The sequence below is a fragment of the Squalius cephalus genome (assembly GCF_949319135.1).
Source record: "Squalius cephalus genome assembly, chromosome: 9".
Classification (NCBI taxonomy): Eukaryota; Metazoa; Chordata; class Actinopteri; order Cypriniformes; family Leuciscidae; genus Squalius; species Squalius cephalus.
This window is the reverse complement of record NC_137130.1, coordinates 13,735,329-13,749,185: the sequence shown is the minus strand read 5'-3', so window position 1 is coordinate 13,749,185 and position 13,857 is coordinate 13,735,329. Positions and strand designations below refer to the sequence as shown.

Genomic DNA, 13,857 nt, shown 5'->3' with positions numbered 1-13,857 from the left:
TTACTTAAACGCTATAGCTTGTTTAGCGTATCCGACACCTGGCAAATCATTGACTGTAATCATATCAAACATAGCTAACACACGACATGAAATAACACAATATACATATAAACTATTGTGCAGTAATAACAGAATATAAGCTTAACTTCGTTTAAATGGTGCTTAAACACAAAACAGGAAACTTGTGAATATTCATGTAAGCTCCGCCCAGTGTCACCGAAAATCTCAGTCCTAAATTGTGTACTCTCTTGAGCTGGTACTTATTTTTAATAAGTAATTATTTCACAAACGCTAAAAAAGTATGTTCTATGAATGTGTAGTATGAATGTAATCTGGATGTTCAACATTTGCATCTACCAGCGTCAGTTGCGTCGCTTCACTGCCACTCACAAATCCTCTCCCGTGGCCTCATGGGATAGTAAAGTGTCCATCCTATGCACACTTCAGAATCTCGCTGAAGAAGTAGGTCATCCGGGTACTTTTTTCCTTCTCTTTTATGAGTATTGTGATTTCTGAAATACCTCTTTTGTCACATAGGCCTACTGTTTTTCACCTTACTTAGCCCCCCCCACCGATAATTTCAGAACAATCGTGCAACGTCACATGACTTTTTTGATGTGTATTGAGGAATTTATTCAGTAAATGTGTTTCCATCGTAGTTTATGTGCATGGCTTCTTATCGGATAAAAAAAAATATGACTGAATTGAGCGAGTTTATGAATTTATGCTTATGGCGTTTTCATCCAGTGTTTTTTTCATGCGATATGCCAAAATGTGCATAAAAATAGGTGTATGGAAACATATAGCTAGTGTGATGCACCATGTGCATAAGCCTTAAATACCAGAGAATACAAAAGTGCAATGGATGATTCTCATTGCATATGTTTAATGTGAGTATTGTCTTCATATTGTAGATGGATATTTATGCAGAATATTAATTTAAGGATAAACAACAGGACTAAATAACTTTATGCATTATGTTGATGGCAAATTAATGAATGTCATAAAACATAGGATAATCATCTCTACAAGACGTTATGGAGCCACTGATAAACAACTATAAAACTGTAATTTTGAAACGCAGTGCTGTTTGGAATATGAAAGTCAATTGTTTGGAATATGACAGATGAATTAAAGAATAAAAACATGCAAGTAAATGATACAATATATTACAAGATTTAAAGTCAAATAACCAAGCTCACGCAGTTTGTCGTTCTCAAATGAATGATCTTTTTATTCATCCACAACTTTTGATAATAAAAGTAGCAAATGTACAAATCATTTGTGTATGTCTGAATAGATCAGAGATTAAAGCAATAAACTCCATATGCATCTTTTAAGCTTATGAAACGTTTCACAATGAATCGATGAAGCCCGTTTTATGCAACATAAGGAACGTTAAGAGATGTACACACTCTAAACTAAAGCACAAAAGATATATCTGGAATCTATACACCATTCAATACAAATGTAAAACAAGATCCATTAAAATCAAATAAATCACAAAACCCTTTTGTTGTCATAAAAAGCCATGTTAAAAAAGTAACTTAGAGGATGACGTTAAATGAAGTAATAGTCTATTAAAATTCACATTATCAAACACAAACAACATTAAAAAAAAGAAACAAAAGAAGATAGAACCTCATCATCATTTTACTATTAAATATATGGATAAATATTCAAAAGCTTTGGGTGTTGGTTTGAAAATCTGTGGTGTATCCAAAACCAACAATCACTTCCACCCCCCTAAGCAAATATAGTAGTTAGTTGGTATGGTATTGCCAGAGATCATATCAGTTTCGGATCAATAAATTAGGCCTCAGGTAATCACAACAGCTCCCAAATTTTAGTTAATTTGTTACAGCTTAAGCAATAATATAACTATACCGCTTCACTCTGAGATTGAGGTCAACCACAAAATTGACATAGTGATTCAGTTAGTGTAAATGCTATGAACCAGAATAAGATGAACTGATACCTGCAAAGAAATGGTAATCACTTCTGTAAGATTGACAAGGACCTTAAGAGTCCAAAACCAAATCAGTAATTTGGGGAAAAGAAGCATAAAAGAACAAGGTCTCTATTGAACATTCTTTTTATTTATGTACCTCTTTTCCAATACAAAGATAGTAGCTGTATAAAAATGAATTTAAAAATATACATTTTAATTTAAAATTTGTGTATGATAGGGATTTTTGAAGGCCGATAAAAAAGTAGGAGACACAAAATAAATGCACCTCTTCCTAATATCTCTTTTGGCATAACTCCTCTGAATGAAGTCAAAATAATTTTGTTGCACCTTTGGGATAAATTTTCATTAAAATTATGGACTTGAATGTCAAAGTATAAATACAACATTGTGAGCTTGCACTTGGAAAAAAAAAAAAAAAGTTTACAAAATCCCTCACGCCCATTTCATTTTCACTAAGGCCATCCACCAGTTCCCATTTGTCTGAACAAATAGAGCATTCAACAGCAGATCAACAACAAGTAATGCATGTTACTGCAGCCATACTCAAATTCTTCTTCTAGAAGAACAAGATATTATTTTTGCGCAGCAATCAAAATTGGACATCCCAGTCGAAATAACCTGTTTTGGGATATCATAATATCAGATTACAACATAAATGACAGTGTTCTCTGAGTCTTTCCTGTGGTGGTTCTGAGGGTCATTCAGTAACATCCACATAACCAGACTGTGCATTTTATAGCTGATTTGTTTTGGAGCGATAACATCTTGGGAGTCTTTTGCACATTAACTATGTCATATTCCCAAAATGAAGATAAAGCAGGGTTTTTACAAGCTTATGCTCTGCACAAAAGGCATTTTGGTGTTTTTTAAAGTAGCTCTAAATACAAAGAAATTGAAGTACTCAGAAAAATTCACCAAATTACATACAGAGTTACATTTACAATTTACATCAATGGACCTAAATAGTCTTACTTGAATTTGGGAATGTACAGCAAGGTACCAGGTTTAATCAGACGGCACAACACCTTAGTGATATGGCATCTTTTTATGCAAAAGATTTTTAAATAAAATCTTTGAATCTTGTGATAAATTTCCCACTTTTTTTCACTTAAAATGAATAATTTTCACAATTTCAATTTCACATAAAACTTTGGAAATACGATTCCGGTTACACAAGTGACAAAATTAAGGCAAAATTCACCAAGGAGAAAAACAGTAAATCCTACAGTTGCTTAACTTGACCAACCATAAACTATACAAAAGCTACTGTTTCAATAATGCATTTGGTCATCAACACACCACAAGGAAGAGTTTAAATATTTTCAAGGTGTGACACAGCCAAGGAGAAATAATAAATAACTTCTATCAGAATTATTCAAAATGTTTACAGTCCCTAAAAGGAAGTTGTAAAAAAAAAGAAACGACACTGTAAATATTACAGACCCTAAATGGCTTATAAAAAACAAATAGATCATATAAATGTGCTGTCTTTCACACAGGTCTTAAGATAAGATCAGCACATTACAAGGAGAAGTACACAAACATGAAAACACCCAGTGAACAAACCAATACAAGGCCTAAGTTAAGTAACAGCTTGATCTTAGGGGGTTCATAAAGCATTTCACGAAGAGCTCCTTCATCTTCTTCAATGACTTTGGGTTTGACAACAGACATTTTCTCCTTTTGACAAATCCAGTCAAATACTTGAGGGCAGCTCTCTTCATCACGCTTGCCTTCATCCTTCCGTTTCACAAGCTTTGCATGACCATTGCCGTACAGCTCCATTGGCGTGGATGCCTCTGTGCTGGGAGTCTCGGGATCTTGGTCACAAGGCGAGGGCATAAGGAGTTTCATGTCAGCCACATCAAGACATCTCTCCTTCTGGACATCCTCAGGCACATCCTTCTTGAGAACACCATTGCCATTAGTGAGTTTGTACATCTCTTCTCGTTCAGTCACAGGAAGCCGTTTAAGTTCTCTCAAGCCCCAGATTGTGGTACGCTTGATCTTCTCCAATTCAGGCGGTGATGTGCACAGACTGACACCCACAGCCACCAGCCCGGAAATCCAAAACAGCGCGGCAGCAATGTACATGTAGTGGACATCAGTAATGAAAGCTGGACGCTCATCAGGCTGGTCACATCTTGGCTCACGATATACAAAGCCAAGGAGGAGGCGGGTGGTGCCTAGCACAAACCCAGTCATACCGCCCCAAAAAGCACCGGTCTCATTGCAACGTTTCCAGAAGACTCCGAGTAAAAAGAGGGCAGCAATGGGAGGTGTGAGGTATCCTGCAATTTCCTGGATGTACAAGTACATCTGGCCACCTTGCATCTCAATAATGACAGGCACCCAAGCAATGCTGATAGTCACCATGAAGATCACAAACAACCTGCCGACCACCACCAGCTCACGGGAGGATGCACGTAGACGCAGCATTTTATAAATGTCCAATGTGAAGATGGTGCTAGCGCTGTTAAAAATTGAGTCCAGGTCGCTCATGAGGGCAGCGATCATCACTGCCATCATCAACCCTCGGAGACCCACCGGCATCACGTTCATGACCAACCGAGGGTAGGCGATGTTGGAACAGCCAGCTTGACTGCCACAAACAGCCATGCAGTGCTCTGGTCCGATGCACGCCAGCTCATCTGGGAACAATATTCGTGAGATCATTCCTGGAATAACGATGATAAACATGGGAAGGACCTTAAGAATTCCTGCCATAAGTGTGGAGCCTTTAGCATGGACAATATTCTTGGCAGCTAATACTCTCTGGACGATGACTTGATCTGCACACCAGTACCAAATGGATGAGGGTGTCTGACCCAACAGGAATCCCGGCCAAGGGATGTCCTCATCAAGCGGTCCTCGTAGGAGCTTAAGAGAATCTGGCTTGGGATGGATTCGGCAGGAGTTTGTGTACTGGAAGCTGAAGTTGCTGTTAGCCAGGATGGCTGTGACGTTGGGGACTGCTTCCATGTATTTTTCCCGCACCCCTTCCAAACCGCCTACCTTGACCAGACTGATGATGGTAAGGGTCAATGCACCGCCAATCATGAGCACAGCCTGTAGAGTGTCCGTGTAGATCACAGCAACCAGTCCACCAGTCACTGTCAGGAAGGCAGTCATAGTGATAAGCAAGATGATTGACAGGTATAGATTCCAGCCAAGAGACTCCTGAATGAAAAGAGCTCCTGCGTACAAGTCCACTGAGAGTTTAGTAAAGACATACAGCAGAAGTGAGAGGGCAGCAAAGTAAATCTTTAGCCGCTTGCCTCCGTAGCGCTTGGAGAGGTACTCTGGCATGGTGTAAACTCCACAGTGGATGTAAACTGGGATGAACACCCAGCCGAGCAGCTGCAGAAGAAGGAGGGCATTGAACTCCCAGGCGCCCACTGCAAAACCACTTGCTGCTCCAGAACCAGCGAGACCAATGAAATGCTCGCTGCCGATGTTGCTGACAAAGAGTGAGGCACCTATCACCACCCAATTCATATTTCGACCTGCCAGGAAGTAGCCACTGACAGTGCTATGGTTGGACTTCCACATGGCGAGCAGACCAATTACAAGCAAAAGTACAAAATAAAGTGCAACAACTGCAATATCCGCCGCCTCCATCATGGGTCCTGTTTGTATCATGTTTAAGTTACTATCACAGTTCAAAATGCAATTGTCCGAAAAAAAATAGGTCTATTTGAGTAAAGATGCAAGCAAATGCACATAAAATCTCTTATTCATTTGGTTTGCTGTCTTTCTAGAAGGAAACGGAAGCATCCGCCATCTGTCAGATGAATTTCTATTTGGTTTGTGTTTGGTTTAGATTTGATTGGTAATCCAACGGTGCTCTCATGAAGCACAAGAGTTATTTTGGGGAGGATGTCTCTGGCTTCTGGTCTAGAAATGGCAAGAGTTTACATTCCTGCAAGACAGCAAACACAGAAAGAAAGAGAGAGACATGGCATGCATTAGATCAAGTGTGTAGATCATTAATTCATTATTACTATGCACTGATTTTAATTACCACAAAAGGGGAAAATAACATTTGGATAAAGATTTTTTGATAACATTGTTACAGTTGTTATTTTGTTGAACAAATATACATAGACAATATACATACATTTATGCCCAGTTTTACGGACAAGGCATAAGCCTAGTCTCAGACTAAAATTTATGTTTGAACTGTCTTAGTGCCATTGTTTTGCCTCAAGATGCACTAAGGCAGTAATTTTTTTCTAAGGCACGTTTTTAAAAGCTAATTTAAATGTCCTAATTTAACTAAGGCCTACTTTTTGCTCAATCTAAGCCCTATCTGTGAAACCAGGCCATTATTAATTTATCGGTATTGGACAATATTGATATTTAATTGCACATGCTCATTTCACTATTTTTACATTTACAGTAGATTAACTTTGTCTCACTTAATATTTAAAAAAAAACGAATAACACTGTTAAATGCAATCTTCAGTGAATTTCACAATTAATATTTTTCATACAGTACATTATAATGTGGAGTTGCATTTAAAATTATCGCAATCAGATCATAGTGTTTTTCTTATTTATTTAAACAAAATGGTATCAAATTTTGGTATTAGCTAATTTATCAGTTGTCAGCTATAACATGGAAATAATTATCAGCATATCACAGTCAGGATTTTAAAATCAGTGTATCCCTAAAAGAAATTAGTAACAGCAATAAAAAAAAAGGGTGATCAACAATGATAACAAAATTATAAAACAAGCAAACCATCATCATAATTAATGATCTATTTCTCCTTTCAAGCTTCATGAAAACAATTATTTTCCCCAAATTTATTTAGACCTCACTTTCAAAATTTCAACAATTTTTTAGATTGGAATTGTTGCATCTCTGTCTCCCAGTCATCATCGCCCGACTGTACGCAAATGTGCCGCATCACTTCCCAATTCACTTCTCTGCCACCTGAAAACTATACCAGCTTGGACTTCAGGCACTAATTCCTTGTAAACCATAGGGCACATTATTGCATAACACTACACTACACCAGTTGGTTCTAGCAGCCAGCTTAACATCCCATCTAACAGCAAGCTTATGGTCAGACTGCAACAGCTCAGACAACTATCCAAACAGTTTGGTTGTATTAATGTTGAGGTTTAAAGCGGAAATTAGAAAGAAAGATTTAAAAGTAATCAGTGGTAATGCACACTACCTAATGCTTATCCCAATAAGCAAAAAATTAAGGAACGTCAATAAGAGTGACTATTGCCGCCTGTTGGTATTTCAAAGAAATGTGTCCTGCAACTCATTCAGTATGCATGTCACATATCAGAACAATGCAAACACTTACCCATATGCAACCCTTACCAAACAAAATTGCTCTGATTGTTGCCCCTCTCACTAGCGGTCTTCATTTTTCCCAATCTTGGTTAAAGCCACACAATAAAAAAAAAAATTAAATAAAAAAAAAGGCCGCCACTACTCCTTACTTTACTTTTCATAGCCCAGGCTTTTTATAAACCAGGCAAGTTATGCCCTACCCTCTCTAAAATTATCCACATTAAGAAATTATTACAACAGTACCTTTCATCATGGCCTTATCTTTGTACTAAAGCACCACCATGACACCATGACTCTGTCACTGTATGACACGTCGACTTGTGATGATGTATCAGGTTGCAGATGCAAATCAGTGCTATAAATTAAGCGTAACTGACAACATATCACAAATGACAAAATACTGAGTCAATACTGTAAACAGATGCCCTCTGTGCGGGACAGTTAACCTTAATTATTTCATCATTTACTGATCATAATTCCAAAATTCATTTAACTCTCATTCTTAGGTGGAGACAGGTCTGGCGCCAGGACAAACGTTTTCGGGGGGCATTTATATTTCTCAGGGGGGCAAGACACTGAAATGAAATCGTGGGGTCCAGTCCATGTTGGCACAGCCTCAGGTATGCCCCCCCCTCTGCCACCAGGCCTGGGTAGAGCACAAAACAAATGGTAGGCAGAATGACAAGTCTCGGCAATGAAAGTGAATGGTGACCTTGACTGCCAGTCTGTAACATTGTGCCAAACATCTCTTTTGAGTTCCACATCAGATAAAGAGTCTAAACATTTTTTGAATGAGACATCATTTTCATTTTTGGATGAACGATCCCATTAAATCTAACAACAACCAACCGGACTGGGATAATCTCTTTATGGATTCTCTGGTTGGCCAAGAAAAAAAGAAAAGACATGGCATGGAGAGGAGGGGTGCGCAAGGAGGAAAATTTCCACTACTAGACAATTCACCTCACACCACCTTCAGATGTGCTCTAGTAACCAATGGCAACGACTTACTGATAAAGATATATATAAAAAATATATAATAATAATACATGACAGTAAACACAAAAGAGACCTACACCATTTAATCAAGGATGGGTGACTAAATTTTAAAACAAAGACCTACAACTGCTTATTGACATGTCCTGTTTGGAAAAAATTTAGATTTTTCACATTTAAGTGGAAAGACGATGCGTGGAATTTTACGATGTTGCTTCAACACCAACTACAACTCAAACACACTGCGACTCCTGCGAAATTTCTGGAAAGCAGCGTTCGCCGGACTGGACGTAAAACGACACTACGGCAGAACGATATTTTTTATAGTAAACATTTTATAGTAACGTTAAATAAAAACATTTTTTTACTAACCCTCCAAACCTGTATGACGTTCTTCCGAAAAGCCCCAGTCACATTCATTTTCATAGAATCTAAATAATAAAATTGAATGGGGACCGAGCTGTCATGCCTCCTTAACTTACTCAATTTTAAATGAACTATCGCTTTAATTCAAGACTTATGCTGCGTCATATCGTTTGAAAAACAGTACCTTGGAAGATTTTATATTTATCGTGCAGATATTGACTACTAAATGACCGAATTCTTCGAATATGAAGCATTTAACGTTATACGCCGCTACAAATACAGTCACTGTGCAAGACCTATTCTGTTCGGATCATTGATTCAGTTCACTTCTCAATTCCTGTCTAATACAATGGTTTCACTTGAGATACAACTTACCATTTTAGGATAGGCTATAGTCTTGAAATAAAGAATTGATTAGCGCGTGTTCCTGGAATGAACGAACTGCTCCAAGCGAGGTGATCCTCTTCATCAGTGTCTGACAGCTTCAACGCAGAAGGGTGCAGGATATGTTCGCTCGCACAAAAGGGCTTTAAAAGTTCAGTAATGGTAGATTTCAGTCCTTTGGAATGAATTGTGCTGCAAACGCACCTTTTATAAACGTCCATCCACTCCTTTTTCTTCCGCTGTACACACCCTTTCACATTTTGTGTGTATGAGTCGTTAACGTGACGTGGCCAAGGCGGTCACTTGTATATTAAGTCACGCCTACTTTAAATCACAAGAGCTATTGTTTCATGACTTTTCACCTCTTGTAGTCCCTTACCTAATACTGGAAACTGCCAGAAACCCCCCTTCTTTAGCCACGATCAAACAGGGTAAAGGGACTAAACGAGACACAGTCTTTGGAAGGGCTCATTTTAAGCCTCTTGGGTTTTGCAGTCAAAAGAACAATCTGGAAATGCACCATACGATTCCTGAGCAGGGTTTACAATGCTTATTAAGAATGTTCTTTACAAAGTTTTTTTTTTTTTTTTACCTTAGTTTTTTTATTGTATGTTTTCATTTCATCCAACACAGCAATCGATTTTACTCCCTTTTATTAGCTAAAGTAAATTAATTAGCGAATTAGTAGGCTAAATAGAATTCTAGTCTAACAGATCCACATGGTCCCTACCACAGGTGCACCTGAAGTGTCCACCTACAATTTGAAGCTGAATAAAACATAAATAAACACAACTACCCATTGATTATGTTCCATCTTTATCAATATCCTGTGAGGGATCTGGGTAGCCTAATTTAGTGACATGATGTCATGTGCAGCTGATATGCTCATGAGGAGCTGCACCGGCAAATCTTCACACAAAATAAACAGATGAAAAAGTGCAGTGAAATTAAATTGCAAACATAATGTTATGCTATTCGAAATCAGCTGAGATTATGTTGTCATTAATGAACAAGGGCAGTCCAAGCTTTCTTTAATGCCATTAGCCTATATCAGGTTTGGTAAACCTACATTTTTTTATTTTTTTTTATTTTTATTTTTATTGACCACCAAATTAGTAGCCTTTATCTTAGCCTACATTTCAAATAGCTCAAGGCTTTAACTGAATACGTTTTACACATGTTGTAGATTTATATAAGGTAGGCCTATTTTGTCCCAAAGAAAAAAAATAGTTGTATAAATATTTAAAGCTGTTTCCAAAGCGGTTTATTTGTTAACTATCCCGTGATCTTTCCGAGTAATTTTCCACTGATAAGACTAACTACATTTCCCACAATGCATAAGCGCAGCTCTTGCCTTTTTCTTCCCGGACTTGCACGCATGCGCAGTGCTTTTGACCTACACAGTCGCAGGAGAAAATGGCAGCGCTTGGACTGGGGCTGCAGGTATGACATTCTAAAAACCTTGTCAGTTGTATGGAAAACCACGAGCTGTTTGGCTTCGTGTAGTTAAATCTATGTGATCTTTTGAAACTGTAAATATTTGACAGGCTTAAGCCAAGATGATTTGTCTGATAACTGAACGAGGCCTTGACAGGCAGTGTCTAATCCGCAACATGTAACGTTACAGTGATTCAAACCCTGTGCTCTTTTGAGGTCTTAATAATCCGTTATCAAGTTAATAATGTTCATTAGCGTCTCGCATCTTGAGTTGTAATAATTGAATAAATTAATTTAAGAGTTGTGCAAACCAGGACCTGACGAGTTTCTGCTCCTCACATGCTGAAGCATAACGTTACAAAGCTGAAAATGTGACTGGAAATACGTTTTAAAACCTATAACGTTTGAAGTTAAGTTATCATATGATGTAGTTTAGTAGGTTTTGAGACGCAGTAAACGACAATACTGAAATGAAGAGCATATGTTTATAGTTATAACCAGGTCGTGTCATTGAAAGTCTGTTATATTTGTCAAATCTACATGCAAGTTATTCTGTTTCTCTACAGGTGCGTCAGTTCAGCACCTCTGTGATCCGACCAGTAGCAAAACTTATCAAGGTAAAAAAAAGAAAAACTTATTTATTTCATACCAGGGCAAAGGGACAAATACATCATTTTTTCCACACCTATAAAAGTTACCATGGTAATCACAGTTTCACCTAAAATAGCTAAACCATGTATTAGCTATCAGTGTCATAAAATAAAATAAAAGAACTAATATTCTAAAAGTGTCTTACACAGTGTACGTTTTGTGTAGTATTTTTCAGTACTGATATTGGTAGTAATTATGGTGTTTTGGTGAAATAGTGGTGTAGTAATAGTATTACATTTGTTATTTAGCTGTTGATTTAACTCCATGGTTTAATACTAATGCATTTACTGTGTATACCATAATATAGTGCCATAGTAGTTACAGGCTTTTTTTGATAATTTGATAACAATTCTTACTGTTGTGTGTTTCTTCAGCCTCCTATCCAGGTCTATGGGGTCGAGGGACGCTATGCTACTGCCCTGTTCTCTGCTGCCAGCAAGCAGAAGAACCTTGATAAGGTTGAACAGGAACTTGGACGTGTGGCTGTGAGTTTCCCTTTAAATTTCTCTCTTTGTTTCTGCTTGCTTTACACAGTGCTTCAATAAGTTCTGGATTTGTCATTTTCCCTCTTCCTAGAGCCTGATTAAGGATCCTAAGCTGTCAGGTATTGTGATGAACCCCCATATCAAGCGCAGTATCAAACAGAAGACTTTCGTTGATTTCTTGATCAAGGCAAAACTCTCCCCCATCACCATTAACTTCATCAGTGAGTTTTCTGATCAGCCATTTCATTGATTCACTGAAAAGTACTGTTATTGTAATCACATTGTAGAAGTCTGGAAGGGAGTGTCCTATATAGTAAAAAAAAAAAAGACGTGCACATTAAAATTAATATTTGTTTGCATTTATAGAATCGAGAACAAAGTGTATTATATATTGGCATATTTTTCAATTATTTTGATTTACAGATGTCCTGGCAGAAAATGGCCGCTTGACCTTGACCCCTGATGTCATCACAGCCTTTGGCAAAATGATGAGTGCCCACAGAGGAGAGGTCACATGCTCAGTCACCACTGCTCAGGTAAGCCGTGCATAAATGTATGGTTTTTTGCTTGCCTTGTACATATTACTTTTGTTTTATTTTAACCTTAATATTACTTCTAAATTAAAATATTTTGTTTTAAATGTTTTTCTGCTCTGCATAAAAAGTGTGATTTAATTTTGAATAAAATCTTTATTTTAGTGTCTTTATTGTGTGTTTTTATGCTGAATGTCTGAACAGCCTCTGGATGAAGCTAATCTTGCAGATCTGAAGGTGGCACTGAATGGTTTCCTCGCGAAGGGAGAAACTATTAAACTTGAGACCAAGGTAGGAGGGCTTGTTCCAGAGGGTGGGCTTCATTTAATTTTGAACTGCTAAATTTAAAATTAAGATGACTAGGTTTTTAAGGAGGGTATTCGGGTCAGCATAATGTTGTTGTTTTTTGTTCTAAAGTTTAAAAGAAGAGAGTGTGAAACTTTGCCAAACATTGAATGTCTTGTTTTGTCTTGTCATCTGCTCGTATGTTTTTTTCGTCTGCTCATCCTTGTGAAAAAGAACGCGTGCAATAAATTGCTTCTATCAAAGTGATTTCTTATATTTATTATAATACAGAGGTTTAATGTGTGTTTCTCTTCCTCCTTCCCTCAGTCTGATCCCTCTATTCTTGGGGGCATGATCGTGAGCATTGGTGATAAGTATGTGGACATGTCTACCAAGACAAAGATCCAGAAGCTCACCAAGCTGATCAGGGAGACCTAAGTCCTGTGGACTGTCCAGACCTACTCTAATAAGATTCAGGAGTTGAAGAAAGAGTGACCTCTCTGCTATTGTGTAGTTGAATGATCTTGTCCAGTTGTGTTCCAAATAAATATTATGTAACATTTAAGCTGTGTGTGTGTGTTGTTGTTTTTTTTTTTTTTTTTTTTTTTGTTTTTTTTCTTTCTTCCTTCTCCTGAGGGTTTTAGTATGATATTAAATATAAAATTATATTTACAGTGTGTATTTAGTGAAAATGCAACTTGGAATTGCTAATCTTTTAAGAATACTAAGGTATCTAAGGTAAAATACTTTTTGTTGGAAGGTAAAATACTAAAGACTGAGTTTTCCTCAAATAAATGCTGTCTTTGGACATTTTTAATCAGTCCTGTCAAATTTTTTTATCAGTTTACATAAAAATATTTAGCAGTAGAACCATTTTCATTCAGCATATCACAATGATTTCTGAAGGATTGTGACACTACAAATTGGAGTAATTACTTTAATAAAATAAACAAAATGAGATTAATTATTCTGCCTCCGTTAATTATTCTGATCCGTTAAACAGAGCCAGTTAAAACTTGCGCAGTTTCAGCCTGATGTGTACTATGTTTTATAAAGCAGATTTTAAAATGATCATTGGCTTAAAGCCTATTCACTCAGAGAAATTTTAAGCTGGGTTTTCAAATATTTAATTCTTTCACTTATTACAAAGTTTATTGGTGTCTTTTTAAATGGATCTTTATCTAAAATATATCTTGTATCTTTAATATTCACTATTCTTTGAATTGTATGTTCATGATGGTAAAAGTCCTGACTTAAATTGCTTTCACTGTTATACCCAGCATTATCTGATGGTCAAAATGTTGTGTTCATAATAAACATAAGAGGGCACTAGCAACCCACAATTTGTACATTGAATTTTGTCAGTACACAAATGGTACTCATTAAGGGTAAAGATTGTTTTTGTTCTCAATCTCCTTTGTCATGTGCTTC

General features: G+C 37.1%; 2 protein-coding genes across 2 annotated transcripts; one reads left to right on the top strand and one right to left on the bottom strand.

Moving 5' to 3' along the window:
* Positions 1 to 1,209: 1,209 nt before the first annotated feature.
* slc5a3b (solute carrier family 5 member 3b) lies at positions 1,210 to 9,303 on the bottom strand. The gene is made up of 2 exons (XM_079881316.1): positions 9,027 to 9,303; positions 1,210 to 5,894 (listed from the first exon to the last, which is right to left on the bottom strand). Exon 2 carries the CDS (start codon positions 5,612 to 5,614, stop codon positions 3,494 to 3,496), a length of 2,121 nt encoding a protein of 706 aa, XP_079737442.1. The 5' UTR covers positions 5,615 to 5,894; positions 9,027 to 9,303; the 3' UTR covers positions 1,210 to 3,493.
* A 1,091-nt stretch (positions 9,304 to 10,394) lies between these two features.
* atp5po (ATP synthase peripheral stalk subunit OSCP) lies at positions 10,395 to 12,991 on the top strand. Its single transcript, XM_079880532.1, has 7 exons — positions 10,395 to 10,478; positions 11,039 to 11,089; positions 11,498 to 11,608; positions 11,700 to 11,829; positions 12,032 to 12,144; positions 12,346 to 12,432; positions 12,754 to 12,991. The coding sequence occupies exons 1-7, from the start codon at positions 10,452 to 10,454 to the stop codon at positions 12,862 to 12,864; spliced, it is 630 nt and encodes a 209-aa protein (XP_079736658.1). The 5' UTR covers positions 10,395 to 10,451; the 3' UTR covers positions 12,865 to 12,991.
* The last annotated feature ends 866 nt before the right edge of the window (positions 12,992 to 13,857 follow it).